Consider the following 22,411-nt stretch of genomic DNA (forward strand, 5'->3'; position numbering starts at 1 on the left):
AATTTGAATAAAGTACACACAAAAAGTCAGTTATTTATATCCACAGTCAGATACTTATATCCATCTACAGAACTGGTTAAGAAAACGAAACAATAGGGAAAAAAAACAAAAACTTTCTTCCTCAACACCCAGAAGGAGCCAAAACCTCCAGTACTCTATTAGTAGTTAAAGCTTTCTTCAAAAATATGAGAGCCAATACAAGAGCATCCTCCAAAGGCATAGTCATAACAGGTGTTCATGAATAAACTCTCATCCTGGGAGAAACACACAACTGAGAATTTTGAAACTTGTAAGAGCACCATTACCCCAGTGATGCACTTCTGAGTCGACCAGAAATAGTATATAGGAACCACATGCATAAATTCTGATGCCATGGTAATCAAGAACTCCAACTATATGCTACCACATGGCCATGAGTTATGCTTTAAATAAGAGACTGTAAGGGTCCTCTAAATTTCTCTAAAAACTTCACAAGGGTGCAGGGGACCTATACCTAGTGCTATTGAAGAGGTAGTAGACAATTTTTTTACACCAGATAATCTATCAGTATCTGGAGCAATTCCTCACTTCTTTTGTAGCATAAAAGTAGCCCTTGGCATTCCATTAGCATTCTAGTCATACATCAAGAAATTTCTTCTAATATTTTTTGCTTCCTTTTCCATACATTTTTTTAAGAAAATTGAGCTGTGAAGAATACCAGACTGACAGTAAGGATAAGCAGCAGTGTCAGCATGTACACTTTTGTCATAGTCTATATTTTTGAATCATATTTTAATAAAGAAAAAGGACTGGAATATGAGAAGGCTCTTTGGAAATAGCAAATTATCCAACTCCTTCTTAAAAACAAGAGGTTCTTAAGTATACTTACCTTCACACATTGCTCAGCTAAATCTCTGCTCGTTCTGTTGTTAAGTTCAACAACTACTAAACGATTACAAAGTGCTTTGATAGCTCCATCCACTCCCACAATCCTACGGGTGCATTCAGCTGATACATCCAGGTAATAAGTTATGGCACGAGCTGTTACTTCCAGTACATTGTCTGGAGCACTTTCATCAAGAAAAATTTTGCACAGCGCTGGCAAAAAAGTTCGAGGAGGGCATCTGCAGGAAAAAAAACACAATCTATTACTATATTGTGCACACTTCTGTACATGAAGCAATATAATACACTTCCACATTGTCTTTCCATGTACACATCATTTGCTCAACTAGTTTATAGTTGGTTCAGAACATTCATTTAGAACACTACATCTCATACATGCATGAAAGTTCAAAGAGGTGATCTGAAAATACTTTGCATTAAGAAGCCAACAGAAAAATATACTCTTGAAATTTTTCAGTCATACAGGGGAAAAATCTATCTTGTTGGGATTTTCTCCTATGAATTAACCTCACATCGCCAAACAGAATGCATGTTTTCTTAAAAGTGCTTCAGGTTCAAGATGATTAATAGCTACTTAATCATGAAATTTTATATACAAAGACTAAACACAATTTGATTTTGAGTGGTCCTTCTTCCCTATGTTATTTCCCTTGTCTTTCTATCTTATTTCAGTCTCCTCCCCTACCCCCTGCCTCATTATTTCCCCTTAATCACACTGAGAACATATTTAAATAATGTAGCTTGCGTCTATTGCATTTTCTCTCCATATCCAAGTCTCAGTAGGCTCTGACTCTCCTCTTTATTGTTAGCTTCATTTTCATATGCAAGAATGGTGAAGACTACCCCCAAAACTTCAATATAAAAAAAGCAAGCTGCAATGGTCCTCCTATTCCTCTGACATTACAGAATATAAACTGAAATAATACTTTTCTTTACTAGAACAACTGTGGATAAGACTGATTTAGATCAAAAGTTCTAAGACATGGACATATTTTAAGTCAATTTATCTTCCAGCAGCATATTTCGCAGAACTTAGCATTATGATGGTTCACCACAGTGGTAAAACACTTCCAAAGTGATTGTGGGGAATTAAATGAAGGGGATATATGCTGTAACAGTAGCCAAAATAGCTGGATACCTCAACCCTAGATGTAAGAGACCAGACTAAATCTACAGGAAGCAAATATTCCTTCTGCAACTTTTCCTTCTAATAGGGTTTTGGTTTTGAAAAAGATATTTTTCTAAATCCAAAAAAGAAAGAGTAACAACATGTTTTTTAGTCTGGAAGACAGGTGATGTACTTGTTGATGAATCATTCTTAAGACTCAAGAGGTCATTCAGTATCCCATCTGGTATGCAATGACTCACACAAAGACACCAAACCCTGGGACAGCAAAATGCTAATAGTTTCCTTCAAGATCTTACCATGCTGTGTGAAGTAACAAGTAATGCTGCCTGACAAATACATATATTACCAAACAATATTTAATGACAAATTAATAAGTGAAGTTGAATAAAGGCTGAATAAAGCTCAACCACACATGTAAAACTTATATTGGCCTAATCCAGCCTATAGTGTCTGTTGTTCTTAAGAAATCTGTTATTTAACTCTACATCTTTAAGAAGGGTTTATACAGTTACTTTGTATTTTAGAAATTATCCACTGTCGGGGGGGGGGGGGGGGGGGGGAAGGTATGAAATTTGTACTCATTATTAGATGACCACCATGATGATGCAAGAAGCATTTCAGTACATAAAATTTTAAATGGAAAAGGTATTCAAGGTTTTGGTGTTGGATCTTTTATACTGAATTTTATGCAATACCAGGCAGATCACTAAAACAGTGCTATGAACAAGGTTCTTCAAACTATATTGCAAGAAAAAAATCCAATCTTAAAAAGTCCCAAACAAACCAAACCCACACACATATCACCAAGTGGAAGGTAGTGAATTCCACTGTCTATTTTAATACTAGCAAGAGTAGTACACCATTTTTCTTAGATGGCCACAGAGCTGCAGAAAGTTAAAAGCCATACTTAGCAAATCTAAACCCTACATTTTTTTCAGTGATGTAACAGCTTACAAAGAAGCACAACACAAAAGAAACTCAGCTGTATTTTTTAATGAAATTAATGAATTAAAATTCCATCACCTATCCACCACAGACAATTACCCAGTAGAAACAGTAAATTACTAAGTTACTAAAAGCATATTACTTATGCTGAATTCTTTGTCAGCACACAAATGCCAGTGCACTGTATTAGCAATGCTGTCCTTAAAACAGGACAGCTCTCTAGCCCAAATGTAAGGGTTCAGGGTGTTTTAAAATGACCTTTTTGCCAGAACCTCTAGCTACACTCATCAGAGACCACTTTTTCAATTAGCAGGTACAGAACAATCTCCACTCCCTGTCAGTACCTTTGTTTTCTGACTTGGAGGAGTGATTTCCAGTCTCCCCATAAGAAAAACAGGCTTCATCACAGAATTATAGAATGGCATGGGTTGAAAGGGACATCATGGGCAGGGACAACTCTCACTAGACCAGATTGCTCAGAGCTCTACCCAACCTTGCCTTGAATACTTCCAAGGATGGGGCATCCACAGCTTCTCTGGGCAACTCTATTGTGTTTGTTTGACCAGGTTTTGGCAGCAGAGGGAGCGATAAGGGTGACTTCTGTGAGAAGCTGCCAGAAGCTCCCATGTCCTGCAGAGCCAATGTCAGGTGGCTCCAGTATGGACCTGCTGCTCACCAAGGCTTGAGTCAATCAGGAAGGGTGGCAACACCTCTGTGATAACATATTTAAGACAAAAAAAGGTCATTGCACAGATGTAACTGTAGCCAGAGAAGAGCAGGGTGAGAATACCTGAGAAGAACACATCTGCAGATACCAAGGTGGAGAAGGAGCAGGAAGTGCTGAATCAGATTCCCCTGCAGCCCATGGAGGAGACCCAAACTGGAGCAGATGGATGCCCAAGAGAAGGCTGCCAACCCAGAGGAAACCCATGCTGGAGCTAGCTGTGACTAAAGGACTGCACCCCACGGAAGAGTGACCCACATTGCAGCAGTTTGTGGAGAACTGTTGCCCATGGGATGGACCCATGCTGGAGAAGTTCCTGGAGGAACCCCACATTGGAGCAGGGGAACGACTCCTCTTCCTGAGCAGCAGCCGGAACAATGAATGATGAACTGCCTGTAACCCCATTCCTCATCTCCCATCACTACTGATGGGGGAGGAAGTAGAGATTGGGAAGGAAGAAAGGGTAGGGGAGAAGATGTTTTTAAGATTTATTTTACTTCTCATTATTCTACTTTGATTTTGTTAGTAATAAATTCAGTTAATATCCCCAATTCAACTTTGGTTTTCCTATGACTATCTAATGAGTGATCTCTCTCCCACCCATGAACCCTTCATCATATTCTCTATCTTTTGTCCAATTCCAGAGGGGAACAACAAAGTGGCTTTGCTGGGTGCCTGGCATCCAGCCAGGGTCAACCCACTACAGTAACCTTGTCCTGTCACCACATGCTCTTGTAAGAAGTCCCTCTCCAGCTTTCTTGTAGGTACCCTTCAGCTACTAGAAGACCATAATTAGGTCAACTCAAAGCCTTCTCTTCTCCAGGCAGAACAATCTCAATTTTCTCAGCCTTTCCTCATAGGAGAGGTACTCCATCTCTCTAATCTTCAATGGCCCTCCTCTGAACTCACTCCATGTCCTTCCTGTGCTGGCCCCCCAGAGCTGATGCAGCCCTGCAGGTGGGCTCTCAGCAGAGCAGAGCAGAGGGGCAGAATCCCCTCCCTGGCCCTGCTGCCCACGCTGCTTTGGATTCAGCCCAGGACACATTTGGCTCGCTGGGTCATGTCCAGCCTCTCAGCCACAGCGCCCCCAAGTCTTTCTGGGCAGGGCTGCTCTCCATCTGTTCATCCCCAGGCTGTGCCAATACTGGGAGATTGCCCCAACCCAAGTGCAGCACCAGCTGTTAAAACTCATGAGAATCCCATGTGCACACTTCTCAATCTTGTTAATTCCCCTGAAGGGTATCCAACCCTTCAGGTGTGCCAATCACACCACTTAGCTCGGTGTCATCTGCAAACCTGCTGATGGTGCACTCAATCTCTCTGTCATTATCAGAGATATTAAATAACACTGGTTCCAAAACAGATTGTTGAGGGACACCACTTGTCATTGATGTCCATCAGAACTCTGAGCTATTGACCACCCTCTGGATGTGACTATTCAACCAAATTCTAATCTATCTAGCAGTCCACCCAGCAAATCCTTCTCTCTCCAATTTAGAAAGAATGACGGTAGGAAGAAGCCTGTCAAAGGCTTTACAGAAGTCCAGATAAATGACATCTGTAGCCCTTCCCATGTCCACTGACAGAGTCACCCCATCACAAAAGGCCATAGGGTTGGCCAGGCAGGGCTTGCCCTGGGTGGAGCCATGCTGGCTGCCCCAAACCACCTCCCTATCCTCCATGTGCCTTAGCACAGCTTCTAGGAGGATCTGTTCCATGACTTTCCCAGGCACAGAGGTGAGGCTGACTGGGCAGTAGTTTTCAGGGTCTTCCTTTCCACCTTTATAGATGGGTTCAATATTTCCTTTTCAAAATTTTCTAGTAACTTGGGACTGCAATGATTTTTCAAGGAGAGTGACTTGGCGATTACAAACAGAAAGGTTGTAGAGTCTCCTCTGGAGATCTACAGATTACACTCATAAACACACACAGACAGACCATACAGATAAAAACAGATTTTTTTGGCTTGTTGAAGTTCCCTCAGGCCTCACCAGTGTGCAAAGTTCCTGAAAACAAGAGTACCTAGTGCCATTCACACACAGTCTTGATCAATGTTTCAGCCTGTGATAGCAGGCAAGAAGGATATATGAACACATATGGTGTTCCAGCCATGATCTTCTCAAATGGGTGGCTAAACAATTACAGCCTAAAATTGCCTAGCTGTCATTCTGAAGGACTTCAATCTTTATGCTTTATGATGTTCTCTATCAATAACTGCATACAAACAAAAGGACACAGGTCAGCTTTATACTGATCACCCTTTAATCCTCAAATCTGCACTAAGCAATGGCATGGGTCTTCTGTGCTTGAAACCATAAGCATCAGCTCTACATTGTCTCAGGGAGAAGAACGTGCCTGTGTGAGCAGTGCCAGAGAAAGAACTAACAGGGGTAGGTGGGAACCCACACAATGAGAGATGAGGTACAACACCATCAGAGCCATATAGCAAATGCCCAAAGTACACCTCTCCCTTCTGTTGAGGCAGCTCCACTGGGGACTTCTCTGTGCAGGCATTTGACCAATAAAAAGAGAAGGAAAGTGTTGCTTTTATTCAGTGGATGGTCTTTATACCTCAAAACTGTGAAAATTGGTTTTCAGAGTAGCCCTTAAGTCTTCACTCAATCCAATTCCAAGCAAAGGCACTAAAGCATAAGCAAAGGCAGCAGAGAGAAGAGAAAACCTCTGCTTACTTAGAAGCAATTCTAGCAAACAGGCCAAGCACAGTACCTTCTCAGGACCAGTCCCTCTTTTTAAGGAAGCACCAAGTAAGCAAATACAGTCACCATCAGCAGGAATCAAAGAGTGAATCAGACAAATGATGTTATGTATGTATCGCTATTACACCATAATTCCAAGGTAAATCCTTACTGGCTTTCTTAGGCAGGCCAAAACAGAACAAAAGGACCTAAAACTGCTTCAAATATTGGCTGAGGAATATTAGGGCCCTCTAGTAACATAGATCTTATTTCTGTTCCAACTAAGGCTATGTTCAGAACTAAAACATATCTTGACAGGTAGTACAACAAAACATTCCAGGAGTTTCCGTAACACAAACACAGGCTGAACACTGGACGCATCTCTAGAAAGCAGTCTACATGAGAAAAACAAGGCTGTCAAAATTTCCTGGGACATAAGGGAAATTGAGATCAAAGCTACAACACTGAATGAACTGATGTGACATGAGAGCAACCAATGGTCGGTTTTTAGTACACTTCCATCTACTGACAAATGATGCGTTTGATTTCCAAGAGAAAAATACACCAATAAACCTGCCATTACTGCAAGCATCAACACCCATCAAGGGAAAAAAAAAGCAAAATGCATAATTTCTAAACCATTCCAGTATCAAAATCAGGTACACATGTTGCTTTTATCCAGACCATATATTAACTAAAAGCAATATATCTCAGAAAATCTCAGAAAAAAAGAAACTATGACAGAAAAATTCCTAAAGTTGTAGGTGAAGAATCACTATTCACAGTTACCTATTTGCAGTGAAACTGGTAACATGATGGTGAGTTTTCTTTAATACAGGAAAAGCTATTCTCTAATAATGTTTACTCCTTCAAATCAGAAAATAATGGCAAATAGGTACCTCTGAAGTTCATGTTTCTATTTAAGTCCTTCTAATAAACACGAAAATGAAAGAAAAATCTTTTTAGATTTTTATTTCTAGGGAGCTGTATTCATACCGCATTGGGCACTTCCTAAAGTGCTTCAAATGTGTATTTTAGAAGAGTGATTAGGGACTACTTAGTGAATTAATGAGGTCACTCTGTGTTACTCCTTAGTGAAAGAGGACTTCACGTTAATGAGGTTACTCTACAACCCACACTAGAGCTCTTGCTAATTACTTTAAGTCTTGCAGCTCACCCACCATGTTTCCAAGATCTTGCTGAAAGATAAGTTTGTCCAAAATAGGTAATATTCCTTATCAATATTTCCCATCTATATTATGATCTATTAAGACTGGGGTACTAGAGCATTCTGTTTCCTGTACTGACATTGAGAAATAAACCACATTAAAAAGTGCTGATTCTGTATAATTCATACTTAAATAAATATAGTCATACTTTCAGTGTTAAAATGAGTTATTAGGTTGCAAAGAGTGTAGCACACAAATTCTTTAATATGCATTCTACAAAAAATATACTTGATCTAAAAATATTTTCTAAATATCATAATCATCTTGATGTCAGGAAAGGCTAAGAAATTTGTGAGTATAATTATGTTACTACAGAATTTACAGCATTATAATCAGCATAACTCCATATGCTGACACACTTCTGAACATTTACACACACACCCACCTCTTTAGGAACAGAAATATCCATACAGATACAAAATTCTTAAATAGCTACAGCAGTAAACTCCTGCCAGGGCTAATCCCTTAAACTCTAATGAAGTGACTCAGCTGATTTTGCAGCTTGCCAATGTAAAAAGATACCGAGGAAGTAAAAATAGGCACTGTAAACTCATTTCTGTAATTGCATTTCATATTTTAATGCACTTATAATCCTTAGCTAAAACAAAAACAATAATAGTGAAGACTACACTACTGCCATGCTTAAAAAGAAAACTTAAAGAAGGAAAAAAGACCAGTTCAGTTCATTCCAAAAACAGTTAACAACTACTGCTAGCATTAGGGTGTGTTACTCAATTCCAAAGTAACCACTGGATTCAGTTGATGTGGAGCCCCTGGCATGTGACAAAGCCTTCAGCAAAGCTGCCTGGTCCAAGACATGTGACTTGTGGCAGAAAACCAAGCTCAGCTGCCTGCCAGCAATAGCTGGATCTTTAATGCATACCATCTGCTGAGACCAGTTAGAAGTGGGAAAATATGGAATTATGTGCCTACACTACTTAGTATATAATAATTTTAAATAAAAACTGAAATACTGAAGTTAACTCTCATTAGTAACAGTTTTTGAATAAAAATTATACCAGATAAACATTTACAACAACACGTCACACAACTTTGAAACTTTAAAGGATATCCTGTATAATTGATTTTTCTTAAAGCAAAAGTAGTTTCAAATAATTTTTGATTAATCATTCTTTTTCCTTTCTGTAATTCTTTCTATGGGAAGAGATCTCAGAATTTCCCTCCATTGTTCTTTCACTGTTCTGTTTTCACATATGAACCAAAACCAACAGCAGAGTAATCCAGACCATCCACAAGAGAACCCACACACCTGCACTGCCTGTATGTATTCTTCTGGATTCATTACCAAAACACATTTTGCACTGGTTTCATGTAACACTATTACAACACAAATGAAGTCCAGAAAACACCACTCATTTATAACTGTATGTAACACCATATATTTTAAATGTACATGGAAAAGGCAAAAAATTAACTGGCAATTTAGGAACTATTTCCAGAAATACAAAACATTAAAACTTGCATGACTCATGACTCTGAATCCCTACTCTTAATTGCAATCACAGCCCAGGCCAATAAAACTAAACTGGAGAATTAACAATTCCATCCTGTATTCATTCCAGTAAAAACTCCGCTTTTTTAGTAATTACAAGAAATAATTTAGAAATAGAATTTGTTATTTAAAAAAACTTTCAAACTTTCTTTTAGCTAAATAAATGACAGAGCTGAACCCTCTTCTGAGAGTTCATTATTAGACATGGAAGACACTTAGTAATGGACATTTAGTATTCGACTACACATTCAATAAATATCAGTTGTGTAAAATGAAAAATAAGAAAAATCCATATGAGGAAACAGCCTCCACAGAACAGGTAATTTCTGTATTTCTAAATCATTACCATTTGCTTTATTCCTGAATTTACAGAGGACGTGTTAGGCTGCCTTTTGCATTTTTCAGCATCTTATAACAGCTATGCAATACCTCAGGGTAATAATTCCACATGTTTGTTCTCCAATCTCATTACAAGCATTTTACAGACTCTTAGTCCACAATAGTTGAATAAATTAAAGAATGTGAAACTACAGGTCTTTCTGCCTATGATTTCTACTAGTAGCAACCTCAATTGTGCAAACAGATAATGCTTTGAGTACGTACTACATCGGTCAACATTTCAAAAGGAAATAAGCAATTTAAACAAAAAGTATGATTTTGTATGTGTGCCTAAATATGCACATATAACTACTAGTTTCTTTTGGATTCCCAGGTGCTCAAAAAAAGAACTGACTTACACAAGAAAACTTCCCTATTAGCAATCTACTTACCATCTGTGCCATCTATGCTTCTTCTTAAGAGGCCAATATTAAAAATCACTTGACCACTAGTCATGCAAGAAAGGAACCCTGCAATGTCACATTCCTGTAACATCTTCTGTTAGTCTCTCTCATCCAATCTGTTAGGAGCTGACACTTTCAAAAGGCCATTAACCCGATGCCTTAACATCCTGCACCCATCTTATGCACAGTAGTTGCAAGAATCATTTTAGTTTAATCTCAGAATCATTTCAGTTTAATATCACACACAAATATCTGAAGAAAATAAAGAATACTTGATGATACCACTAGAAAAAAAAATAAATGCCAGACTAGTAAATAGTGACATTGTGATGAGTTGTTTGGAATACCTAGAGGCACAGGCTCATTTAAACAAAATGTGTTTTAACACAAATGCCAAATTACAGACCTTAGTCTAGGTAATACACCAAGCCATATCTAAGCCACAAGCATTCATATCCTTGAAAGCAACTCTGAAGACAGGTAACTAAAACCACACTTCCTGTACAAAGTTTTGGAAACATCTAACTCAACTTGGCACGTTTAACTGTTAGCAGCAAGTCAAAGCCACTACTATAAACAGCATGGATGAAGGCAACACTGGAAAGTATTTCTGAAGAACTTGCGAACTGAAGAACTAGAAAAAGGGAGGAAGATCAAGAGCTGATGAAATCCTTGAGTGCAGGTACGTTTACATTAAGAATGCTACTTGCTTCTAATCTATATAGGAAAAGGTGAACTGACTGCTGTCTAGAGAATTCATCAGACTGGCCAATTCTTATGGAAAAGAGCAAGTAAATTTCAACAACAAAGATAACTTAGGCAGATTTAATAGCAAAAGAGAGAGTAAAAATAGTTAAGATGCCCTCTCAGAAGCATTAGCTACACATTATGCTTGTATGAAACAAGACGCTAAATCAAATAATTACCATATAAAATATAAGGGCCATGACAGAAGAGAGGATGTCGATTTAGACTTAATCTTCCCTTCTGACCTTTGCAACCATTAAGATGCTCAAAATAACTAGACAAGGTTAATTAATCTCCACAACACCAGTGACAACAAGGCCAAAATTCCCATTTTACAAAAAGCAACCAGAAAGACATTAGTATTTTAAAATTCTTGTAATTAAAAAGAGAGAAAACCAAAACCAACAACAACAAAACAGCCCTAAAAATCAGGAATAATTCTAAACATTATGTTGTAACAAGATTACTCCCTGAAAAATACAGAGCACACCCCTACTTCCATATCAGAAAACCACTCTTTAGGATGCTGAAGATCCCACTATATTGGAGGCCACAGAGTAAATTACTCCAGTGCTGGTATTTCACTGCTGCCATACCCTCTTGCCTTCATTAAAAGAAAAAAAGCTTAGTAGGAATCTCATGAGACTTGCCACTATAAAGGTTACAAAATTTCACTTGGGAGAGATGTCTGCATTAGTGCAAACCAGTAATTCTCTAAGGACTTACCCTTTGCATGGTTTAAAATTCTGAAAACTGTAGTCTATTATTGACAGCAATACTTGTTCGAATTTACTCACTGCTGCACTCCAGCACAAAAGAGTAACAAATATCTAACTTTATTTTTTCCTTAAAATAAAAAAAATGAGCAAATCTTTAGGACACAAAACATGAAACCATCTTGATACCAACAGAGCTGCTGTCTCAGTCTGATAGTTTTTCCATAATTGTCAGATCTGTTAAAGTGCACTTTACTGTCTGAATTACAAAGATGCTTTGTAAGGGCAGCCCAGATTGCAAATATATTCCTGAAAAACAGCACTTTGGGTTTCTATCCCTATAGGAATATAGGAATTTTCTTTTTGTCTGTATATCTAATTATGATTTACTGATGTTTTGCAATACTGGTAAAGACAGGAGAATGTAGTTTTAAGCAGGTACAGGTAAAGCTAAACTGTTCCACATTAACAGTCTCACTAGCTCACATCAACAGTCTTTGGTTCACTAGAATTTCTTCTTATACTTGCTAGCAAATACAATATAAAGATATACACTTCTTCCCTAGTGAAAAGATACTTTGAAAAGAAAAAGATTCCGTGTGAATTAAACATATTTGATATAAAAAATAAAATTAAAAGATTTCTGTTTTACACATTAGAACCCTAACACATGACCCTTTGTACAATTTGTTTGTATTTGTCAAATGGGCTGATAACTCCTGATAATTTCTTGCTTACCAAATCTGAAAATACCAAATATACAGAGGTAACTTACAGAAGAGCCAAACAGGAAGATGTTTTCTCCTTCTGAGCATTAATAAGGCCTATTTAATCTGCTGTGTAAAGAAAAGTTTTAAGCAGGTCTTCTTTGTTATACAAGTGCTTTAATCTACAAATTTTCATTGTAATTAATTGCTAAGCTAAGTACTTTTACTCTGACAGACAGCAACAGAAAGCTAAACCAGAAGAGTTCTAGTTTTATTTCACAAAAAAGTGAAACAATTACATGAGGTGAAAAAATTATAAATTGAAACACCTAGGCAGAAAAGAGCTACATTAATAATGTAAGATTGCAACTAAGAGTCTCTACATACATTTAAACTGTTACAGGTAATTTAAAAGACAAAACAAAGCCCATAATTTCAATTAAGTTTATATTAAATGCATTCTTCAAACTCCGGTTCAAGTGGATTTAATAGTGCACAGTTTAACTACAATTTGGGACGAACACTTATAATCACAACAGTTTTGCTGTTTTACTCCAACTAAATTATTTAACAGAACCATTTCTCCTCATTCATTAAGTTTCTGTAGTTCAAGTTTGTGGCTTTTGTTGCTGGTAAAATGTTAGCCATTCTTCATGCCAAGTGACTAGCAGTGTCGGTGACTCATTATCACCAGAAGATGAATACGCCACTGACTTTTGTAATGTTAACATATGAATAACTTTCAAAATAATTTAATTGGATGTAATATGTAAATCTGGGAAGAAGTAAAGAAACATCAATTATTTGGCAGCACTACCTGTTAATCAGCTGCCTACCCCAAAATCTGCTGTGATGCTGCTAGAACTCTGCAAGAACATTATGAAATGCATCACCCTGCACATGTGCCTGCTTGCAGTTTGGAGCTGAACTGAAACACCAATTCCAATATCCACTACTCTTGTACAAAAGCAAATTATTACTTTTATCATCAGCTATCTAATTTCCTTCAGAACACGTATGCAAGTAACTCTTACAAAATGAAGTGCAAAATTCTGAATCCAACATTTCAATACATTTTTTTCTATTCAACATTCTGCTTTCTTTGCCAAGTAAGATTGTGTATTGCCCTTAATTCCCTAAGAAAGCAGTACAGAAACGGTGTTGTGGTTTTCAAGATGCTGCAGAGCATTCATGTCAATACTTCTAATGTGGTCTTGTTTCACAGTTTTGCCAGTCCTCACCATACACAGCTTTCAATCACCAGATGTACTTCACTAAAATGATGGGCTTTTTCTTAGCTTACATCACAAAAGTAAATAATTTCTTACATAAAAGTGGAGTAATATTTAATATTTAAAGTTACTCTAATGAAGCTGTGAAAAGCATCCCATTTCATTCTCCAAGAAACTGTTTTAAAAGTCCATCTCGACGTTGCCAAGTTTCACAGATGAAAAATTTTCTTTAGAGTTTTGTCAACATATAACTAATAGAAATTAACAATTCCAAGATCTTTAAATAACATGTGCACAGCATCCAAAAACATGGAAATGCTGTTCTTTACTTAGTAAAGGAAAAGAATATTGTAAAATCTAGAGGCTGTATTTCTTACCAACAGAAAAATACATCCGTATTCTAGATCAGGTATGCACTGAAAATATTTTCAAGATTTGTTCCTGAAAAAAAGAGTTTAACAGCCCTTCTGTCACACAGTACACCTTCTATTTCAACAAGAAGCAATTCCTTTAAAAAATAAGCTAAAAAGGAGCTATAAAATATTATCCATTATTAATTCATTTATACCCTCTCAGCACATAGAACCGTAAAATATTATCCATTATTATTTTAGTTATACTCTCTCAGCACATGACAATTTTGGCTACTTGAACTGTCATTTGGAAAGATTTTAAAAATACGTTTCAAGATATCATCTGTTTCTTACAAAGCTCATTTAAAGCCACCTTGAAATGCAGGCACATGAGACAATCACTGAGAAGTTCTCCACTGAAGACTGTATACCTTTCTCTGCTTCTCCCATATTTCCAGTTATGCAGTTCCACCTCCAGTGCTCATCAGACACTGCCCTATATGCTGTAACTCACTGCAACAGCAGAAAACTAACAACCTTCTTCAGCAGGTTCAAAGAGCAGCTTGCACTTGCAGAGAATTAGAGGAGTCCAGTAAGCCCTGACAGTGGCAGGAACAAGAGTATGGTTGTGAGGAATAAAAAGGGTGGATAATAAATGGGAGATGGTAATGATCTACCATGTCAGTTCACTAGACACCACGGTACCAGATCACACACTTCAATATAGTACAGAGCCAATAAAAAGTAGCAGTTTCAACATTATTGCAAAATCACTTCAACAGGCAGAGAACTTTGGTAACTTCTTCCCCTATTTACATTTTATTCTCTTACTCTTAAGGAAAACTTACAAGATCAAAAGAAACAGAAAACTCAGAAACCGCTAAAATTAAACTATATCAACACTCAAAAGAAAAATTAAAATACCAAATGACATTTTAAATATTTCTTCTTTCACACATAAATGATTTTAAAACCATAGCAGTGCAGTAAAAGAAGAGCATTCATTATATACAGTATAAGGAAAAAAAAAAAGAAGCATTTGGACTACTTAATTCATTTATATTGAAATAAAAGTCTGTTCTAAATAATATGCATAAAACCCACAGCCAATTTATATTTTTTGAAGTTGACATTCCAGTCCTGACTCTCAAATACCCATAAGATAACCTTAAAAATGCTTATGCCTAATTCTACACATTCTACAATATAGAAGAGAATATCCTGAAGCAGGCAGTTCACCCAGATTAATCAGAAAAATTATTTCTTAACTATCAAGGTTTTTGATACAATGGTGAATTCTGAGGCTCCCCCAGTATCAGTAGTATGAGGATAGACAGGGAAGTTGAACGGATCTCACTCTTCAAGTCAAAATTTTATCTGTAAGCTCACCAAGGCAAAGAACAGGCAGCTTCAACTTCTAAAACACTGGACAAAATTGTGCTCAGTGCTCTGCAACTGCTACAATGCAAATTTTAGAGGTGCATGGATTTTACATTTCTGTAATAAATACAGTCATGAGAACAGCTTCTAAGAGGTAAGTCCGAAAACTGTTTCCCTCAGAGCTACAAAACTAAACAATGTAACAGACATCTACCTTCTCAAATGCTTCTAAATCCATACTCCTAAAAAGCAGGATGCATCTGAAAAACACTTCCCACATTTTATTATGAAAAGAAAGTGAGAGCAATGAACAAAACCATGGGAAAGAAAAGAGGTAAGAGCATGAAAATCAAAACTGAAGAAACCAACAAAAAAGTAAAAGTTGTGATTGCTTACACTTTTGCTACCTCTTCCAGACTAGTGGTGGGCTCTCACAGGAAGTAATGTAGCACAAGTACAGCAACATTCAAGTAACAGAAGTGATTATATCAGCATTTTGTGCTGTGAGAAATATAAAAAGGATTGAGTGCAGAGACTGTGCTATATGACATGTAAAAATGCAGTTGAAAAGAAGGGTGGTATGAACAGCAATGTGCTCCAAAGAAGGGGCAAATTTTTTGTGTGAACAATGGTTACTGCTTGTGATTTTTGCTTGGATTTACCGAACTCAAAAAAAGCTACTATATCCCTTGATAAAAGTACTGTGAGAGTATGGATGCTTAAATATATCTAGGTATGATCATTATAATCCTAGTGCAAAAAAAGTCTCTCTCTACCAAAACAAAACACACACAAAAAAAAACCAAACAACTCCAAAAGAAAAAATGAAACAAATGAACAAAAGAAAAACCAAAACTCCCCCACCACACACAGACAAATCCACATCATTTAATTTAAAGAAACATACTAAGAGTTGCAATCAGCTCTGTGTCAGAACAGGCACCATGTATCACCAAACAACATTATATTTTTAATCAGACAAGGGTACGTCACGTGACATTAACAGAAACACTTGATTTAAGTGATCTAAACTGAAGTTCAGTTTGTAAAAACATTTTTGAGGCTGAAAGCTTCTAGGAATGTTAAATATTACATTCAGCTGCAGAAAGGGGAAAATAACATTCCATAAACAAAAGCCAGAATTACTTACGTTTCAAAACAGCGATCCACGTTGTCTGACATCAGAAGCAGCATGCAGAGCTGTTCCAGTGCTATTAGCTGCATATCCCTTTCATCCCCCTGCCCCATCTGCAGCCATTCCAGCAACGTGTCTGGATCCACATCTGCCATGGTTTTGTATAAAAAAAAAAGCCGCTTCCACTTCAGTTAAAAAGTACCAAAAATATCCTTTTAATTGTAGAAGCCAGACTAACTTCAGGACAATTAATTTCTCTCTTCAGTCAGCCTCACGCTTTTGCAGTTTTTACCTGGCAAGTACAAAAAGTAATCATCATCACAACCTTGTTATTGAACTCTCTGTATTTGCTCCTCTCTAAAATGTATAGCATATATTTGGAAGAAAATTAAGGAAATTTTCACGTATCTTATCAGCAAATGCGGGTTTTTTTCAAGCTTTATAAGCGAGTAAATAGTAGAGAGTTTCTTCTGTTTTGAGGTTAACGCAAAATTAAAACTAGAAAAATTGTGCTTAACCCTTTTGTGTATTCTTAAAACTAAGAGAAAGTGATGCCTTGCTCATCCCCCTCCTTTAATAACACTTTATTATAAAGTGTTCAGTTTTATGAGAGATGAATTATCTCCTCAATAAAATATTCAAATATAGAAAGATAATGAATTTCACATTTTAAATAGGAATCCATAAAATAAAAAACTGAGATGTATAACAACAGACTTTCAGAATCTTTGGAAACCTTTTAAAGGTTCAAGTACTTCATTTAAACCAGCATTCAAGCATAAGGATAACAGGCTGTTTATGTAAAGCATAAAAAAAAGACAACATAAAAACCACTTCCATTTTCAAAAGTTAGCAGTTTGTTGGGTTGTTTGGGGACTTTTTGGAAACAAATATTTAATTCATAGCTTTCAAAAAAATCCAGTGAATAATTCAAATAATTCGCACACATATAAGGAAAACAACATTGTTTGTTGGCCCAATGCCATAGTTGTACATGCAAGCTGAAGACCAAAAAAGTCCCCTTGCCTAAACTTTGTGTTTAACAAACTGTCAAATTCACCTCCCTTGCCTAAAAACACAGCAATTGTGACTATTTTCATATAAAACCTAATGGGTTACAAACCAATCTCTCCAAATTAGACATACAAGAAAAATAATACCCTTTCAAAACACAGCTTAGAGAAGAAGAACTAGTTTACCAAACTCATAGGTAAATATGAAATGCTGGACACTGGACAGTGTCCCCACAAACAGGGGGGAGGTGATGTGGGAGGAAGAAGCTTGATCTGGACAAAGTCTGCCTACTTGTTTACTTGCTGCTAATGAGTTAATAGTTAAAAAATAACTCTATCAAGGGCATGTCTACAAAAGGGAATCAGAAATTAGTATTATATGAAGAAACACACACTGAATCAGCTCTTTCACAAAAGCTTCAAACTCAAAATATTACAGAAGTACAACAGATAGGATCTTATACAATTTAGGGCCAGAATATTACAGATCGCTCTACTACTGCTTACCAGTTATAAATTTGACATTATCTTACTCTAAAAAGTAATTTAATATTAATAAACTGATGTTCTGTGTTTCAAACACTGCCTATGATTCTCCAAAATATTTACAGACTACATTTCCTGCTCTAATCCTACATAAAACTACTTTCAAACAGTAAAAGTGGAATCACATTATATGTATTCTACCTCTCCTTACCACGACTAAATCGTTATTTCCGGGAGCGGAGAAATGAGTGATAGCGAGAGAAACAAGAAAATTAAGAGACAGCGAAAGTGGGGTAAGTTCACCACAGGCACCTACTGTTCTCGTAGCCCAGACGGGCGGTGCAGGAGCACCGCGCGGAGCACGGGGCGAGGCGAGCGGCCGGAGCAGGGCCCGTCCCGCCCGCCCGGGCCTGCTCGCACGCTCCAGGCGGGCCGGGGCCGCGGCCGCTCCGGGCCCCTTCCCCGCACGGCGCCGCCCGGGCCAGGGCAGGCACCGCCTCCGCCGCCCCCGCACGGGGCACCCGGCGGCCTGAGGGGCTCCCCGGCAGCGCCGCCCCGCTCTGTCCCCGGCCCCTCGCACACTTTCCGGCACCCGCCGCCTCGCCCCGGCCGCAGCTCGGCCCGCTTCCTCCCGGCCCGACAGGCCCGGGCAGCGACGCTCGAGTTCCCGGCGAGCCGCAGGCCGCGCAGGGTGACCCGGCCTGGCTGCTCGGGAAAGGCGCCGTCTCCCAGCGCGGGCCGCAGAGGCCCCGCGCCCCCCCCGCGCCGCTCACCTCCGCCCTCCGCAGCCTCCTCGCCGGAGCCGAGCCCTCCTCAGCGCCACTCCGAGAGCGGAGCAGCGGCGCGGCGGCGGCAGCCCGGGCCCCGCGGCAGGCGGCGGCCAGCGGCATCCATGGCGCTCCGCCCGCTGCGGGGTGGGCGGGCGCGGCAGGAGGCGCGCTCGGGGCGGAGCTGAGGCGCCGAGCGGCCGCTGGGGGCGCTGCGGGCGCCTCCGCGGAGAAGGGGCCGCTCCCGCGGGCGCGCTCCGCCCCGCGCCGCCGCTGCGGAGCCCCGCTGCGGCCTGCCCGCCACCGGCCCTCCCCGCCTCGGCGGGCCTTCCCTTGGCCGCCTGGGTTCTGCTTTGCTTTTTCATAGTTTACAGGGCATTTTATTTCTTGCCACATTCTGGTTATTTACTTCAATGTAATATTCTTTACCTTTACGGCAGGGCTTATACTTTTCAGGGGCCACTCTCAAAAACACTTTGATCCCCCTCCAGCACCTCCATTGAAAGGGATCTGGTGAGCGGATTTGAGCGTCGCAGTGCTGGGTCTTAAGAGACCGAGGGTTTTCGTTTGCTCTTACCGAGCAGTGAGTTTGAAGTGCTCCAACTGCGCCGCGTGGCTTGAAACACCTTTTGCAGTAGAGTGGTCTACTGCCATACGAGCTGCAAAATGCTGTACAACTACTTTGCACATGATTAAAAGATGAAGGAAGTAAACTGCTAAAAATTTAAAATGAGGGATTTTCAAAATAGTTTCATTCTCTGTAGTGTGACGCATTTTGCAAAGGAATTTAAGCCTATTAATATAAGTACAGTAAGTAAGATTATTGTACATTTGAATGCCATTCCTACCTACATCATAGACATTTCCTGCAATTAGAAAGCTAAAACTACACACTGAACAAAAAGGCAATAGGAGTCATGCTCAGTTAAAACTTGCCGAATGCCGACATTTTTATTGGTCAATGTTGTAATAGCATGCCTAGAAAGTGTTATTTTTATTGGCACAGGTTTTATTCAGAACACAAGAACAGTAGTTCTTTTGTCTGTGTTTCTGATCTCTAAGGCAGCTTAGCCTTTCTGTCTTACCATATTACATCTCTGTTATCTGCGACTCGTTCCAGCTCAGCCGAGACTTACATATGCATCCTTTGCCTGTGCTTGTCCTTCAGAGGTCAGGAAGACCTATGATATGCTTAAAGTTAAGGACACAAGGCTGTAGAAGGACTGAGTCTACATTCTTTCAATTTAGAAACTTGGTCTTCTTTAACTTTTCACCAGTGCAGAAGCAGCAGAATTACGCCAGTGTTTTGAGACCTGCATCTGCTAAGTGACCTTGCTCCTGTTGCATGATGCTAGAACGGTTGCCTTTGCTTTTTTCATGAAGAAAAGTTTCAGATAAAGAAATATTATTTTCTTCTGAAGACCAAAAATGTTGAAATCAAATAAACATTTCATTCTTTTCACATGGAATTCAATATCTTGTTCAGGTGTCTGGCAAGACACATAGTTATTTGTGGACAATATGAAGATATAAAAATACAGATAAATTTAGAACAAAATCAAAATTTTAAATACTGTACTTTTATATGAATCATGGATTTAAAGTACTATAAAGCAGGCATACAAAACTTAAATACTGGAAATATCTTTCAGATACATAGTTATTTCTAAATGGAAAAATATAAATACTTCTATGCCATGTTGCATGAATTGCCCAATTTCATCTATCAGGGGTTTTTTTACTCAAAGAAGTACACTGAATAATGTATTACAGCTTTAATCAGGAATCAGGATCTTTTTTTATTCTGATACAATATTTAAAAGTTTGCTAGTGATTTTTGTTCTTTGTTATGCGATTTCTTCCCACCAGAACAAATCTGAAAAATAATGCTGACTAGATAATTTCTCCTTCATTGATTATATACTTCTTACAATATATGTATGTTAATTGACTGATTAATACTTTTTTTCACTTCCTGTGCTGATGGGCATTCAAATTATTTTCTACACACTCTTTGTCAAAGAGTGCTTCATTGAAATACAACACAGTAAGTGATACCCCTGAAGTTATTGTTTCAGACTCCCTCTGTGTACAGCACTGATCCAGACTAGAACTGCCTCTTCAAAAGGGGCTGTTCTTTAATACTTACTAAGACGGAAATCACTAGCAACTTAGAGTGCACTTAGCAGATAAGAAAGACATCAGCATCACATTTGTATGGAATTACTCACATTCATTTGAGTTTTCACACAGCAAAGGTTTGTTCTGACCCCCAAGTTTCCAGCCCGTGCCCATCATTCCATTAGTGCCCAGTCTAAGCCTTCTGAGGAAGGAGAACTTTATGTGGATTAGTGCAGCCAGGTGGGGAAGGCGAGTGATGGCATACATTGAAGTGACAAATAATGGAGCTTGACTGTGGTAGCTGCTTGAAGAAATTGCTTTCCTACACTGAGCATTGTGTGAAACTTGCAAAAACAACTCCCATTCCCTGTGCTTGTGCAAGGTACATATTTTTCATGCAGTTAGAAAATTATCCAAATGCTAATACTAGGCTGGCACGCAATTCGTGTATGACCTTGGCCTAATCCCTTAACCACTGCGTGTCTCTTTCTCCTCCTTTTCAAAGTAAGGAGATAGTAATGCTGGAGTCACAAATGTCTTAGCACTTATGGAATTGTGAATTGCTGAAGCATGTTACTATATTAAGTCTTAAACAATGCCATATATTTATGACTACACTTGAACAGGCCACACATGTGACTGACAATGCCTTTGGAAATTGGGCCACATAGGGTCAACATAGATTGATCTTTGTAGAGTGTTATACTGAGCAATTGACATCATTTTTGCTGAGTATTTACCTGAAAATTAAAACCTGGCTTTAAAAGAGAAAATGTCAGCACAATTACTAGGATAATGTCAGGGACACATGAACAACAGTAAAATATGCCATGAGGGTAGCAAGGATCAGGGATGGGGTTGCAGACACAGAGAGATTCTGATACATTTGTAAAGGACACCCCACTTGAGACAGCTTCTCAACATTGCAGGTGTTCTCAAAAGTATTTCAATTCTCTTTGAAAATAAGCCACTTTTGGCTAGGATTCTGCAAAAGCTTCTCACAATGGGAAAAAACCTAAGTGGTTTTTTCACTTATAGCTCCAGGAAGAATAACATTTATTACTGCTCTTATATTATATGCAGGCTGGTGTTTTCTATATGGTTTTAGCTGATAGCAGAAGGAATGTCATGGGCACTCTTAACGTCACTGTGTGATAGTAAGGATTGAAAGCTTAAGACTGGAATGATTGAGCTCTTGTTACAGAAGATACAAAACTGACCTGTAATCAATCTGAAATACACCTACAATTCAAAGAAAACAAGAAGACTCCGATTCCTTATGGTTTTTTTTTTTTTTATCGATACAGCAACTAGAAACCAGGATAACTGATGTTTTTGTTAGCTTTCTGCTTACTTTGCTGTACATGCCAAGTTGATGTTTCCAAAAATATCACTCCTCTCTAGTAAATAGATCAGAAGGTGATATAAACAGACCCTGAACACCTCCATCAATTTAAGGGAGTAGTTTATGTTGAAAACCAGGGCTGTGCCCAGTGAAATAAAACTGTTAGGTTATTTATGGATTATTTATTCTTTCACTTTAACACTCATTTCTCTGCCACCCACACAATAACATAGTTGAAAACAGTGAAAGTACTTACTCCTCCAAATCCAAAAGATTAATAATTCCATACATTTTGGTTTTTGGATTAATATTATTCTTCTAAAGAAAACGTTACTAAATGTTTACTACACATTTCAAAGCAATGAGGTCATATATTACAGAAGCTTTCTTACTATGCCAAGTAAGAGTTAGTCTTACAGAATGTCGCTATGTAAGTATATTGATAAGATTTCCCTATGGATTTTTTTTTAATGAATAAAATACAGTTGTGAAAAGCTTTTCGGATT

The 22,411-nt window shown here is 38.5% G+C and overlaps 1 protein-coding gene across 12 annotated transcripts in view; it reads right to left on the minus strand.

Annotated features, from left to right (window-relative positions):
- The window catches only part of HECTD1 (HECT domain E3 ubiquitin protein ligase 1), a 60,838-nt gene extending 42,242 nt beyond the window's left edge, over window positions 1-18,596 (minus strand). For 7 of the 12 annotated variants that reach the window (XM_021539332.3, XM_085580434.1, XM_085580435.1 and 4 more), the window contains exons 1-3: window positions 18,446-18,581; window positions 16,189-16,465; window positions 869-1,103 (exon numbers count right to left, since the gene is read on the minus strand). In XM_021539332.3, coding sequence (XP_021395007.2) covers window positions 869-1,103; window positions 16,189-16,328 — 375 coding nt within the window. In that variant the 5' untranslated portion in view covers window positions 16,329-16,465; window positions 18,446-18,581. Of the gene's footprint in view, window positions 1-868; window positions 1,104-16,188; window positions 16,466-17,988; window positions 18,147-18,445 lie in introns of those variants that run through there. The other 5 variants (XM_021539337.3, XM_085580436.1, XM_021539338.3 and 2 more) reach the window with 4 other exon arrangements.
- Between the last annotated feature and the right edge of the window lie 3,815 nt (window positions 18,597-22,411).

The sequence above is a fragment of the Lonchura striata genome, chromosome 5 (assembly GCF_050655825.1).
Source record: "Lonchura striata isolate lonStrDom1 chromosome 5, ASM5065582v1, whole genome shotgun sequence".
NCBI lineage: Eukaryota > Metazoa > Chordata > Aves > Passeriformes > Estrildidae > Lonchura > Lonchura striata.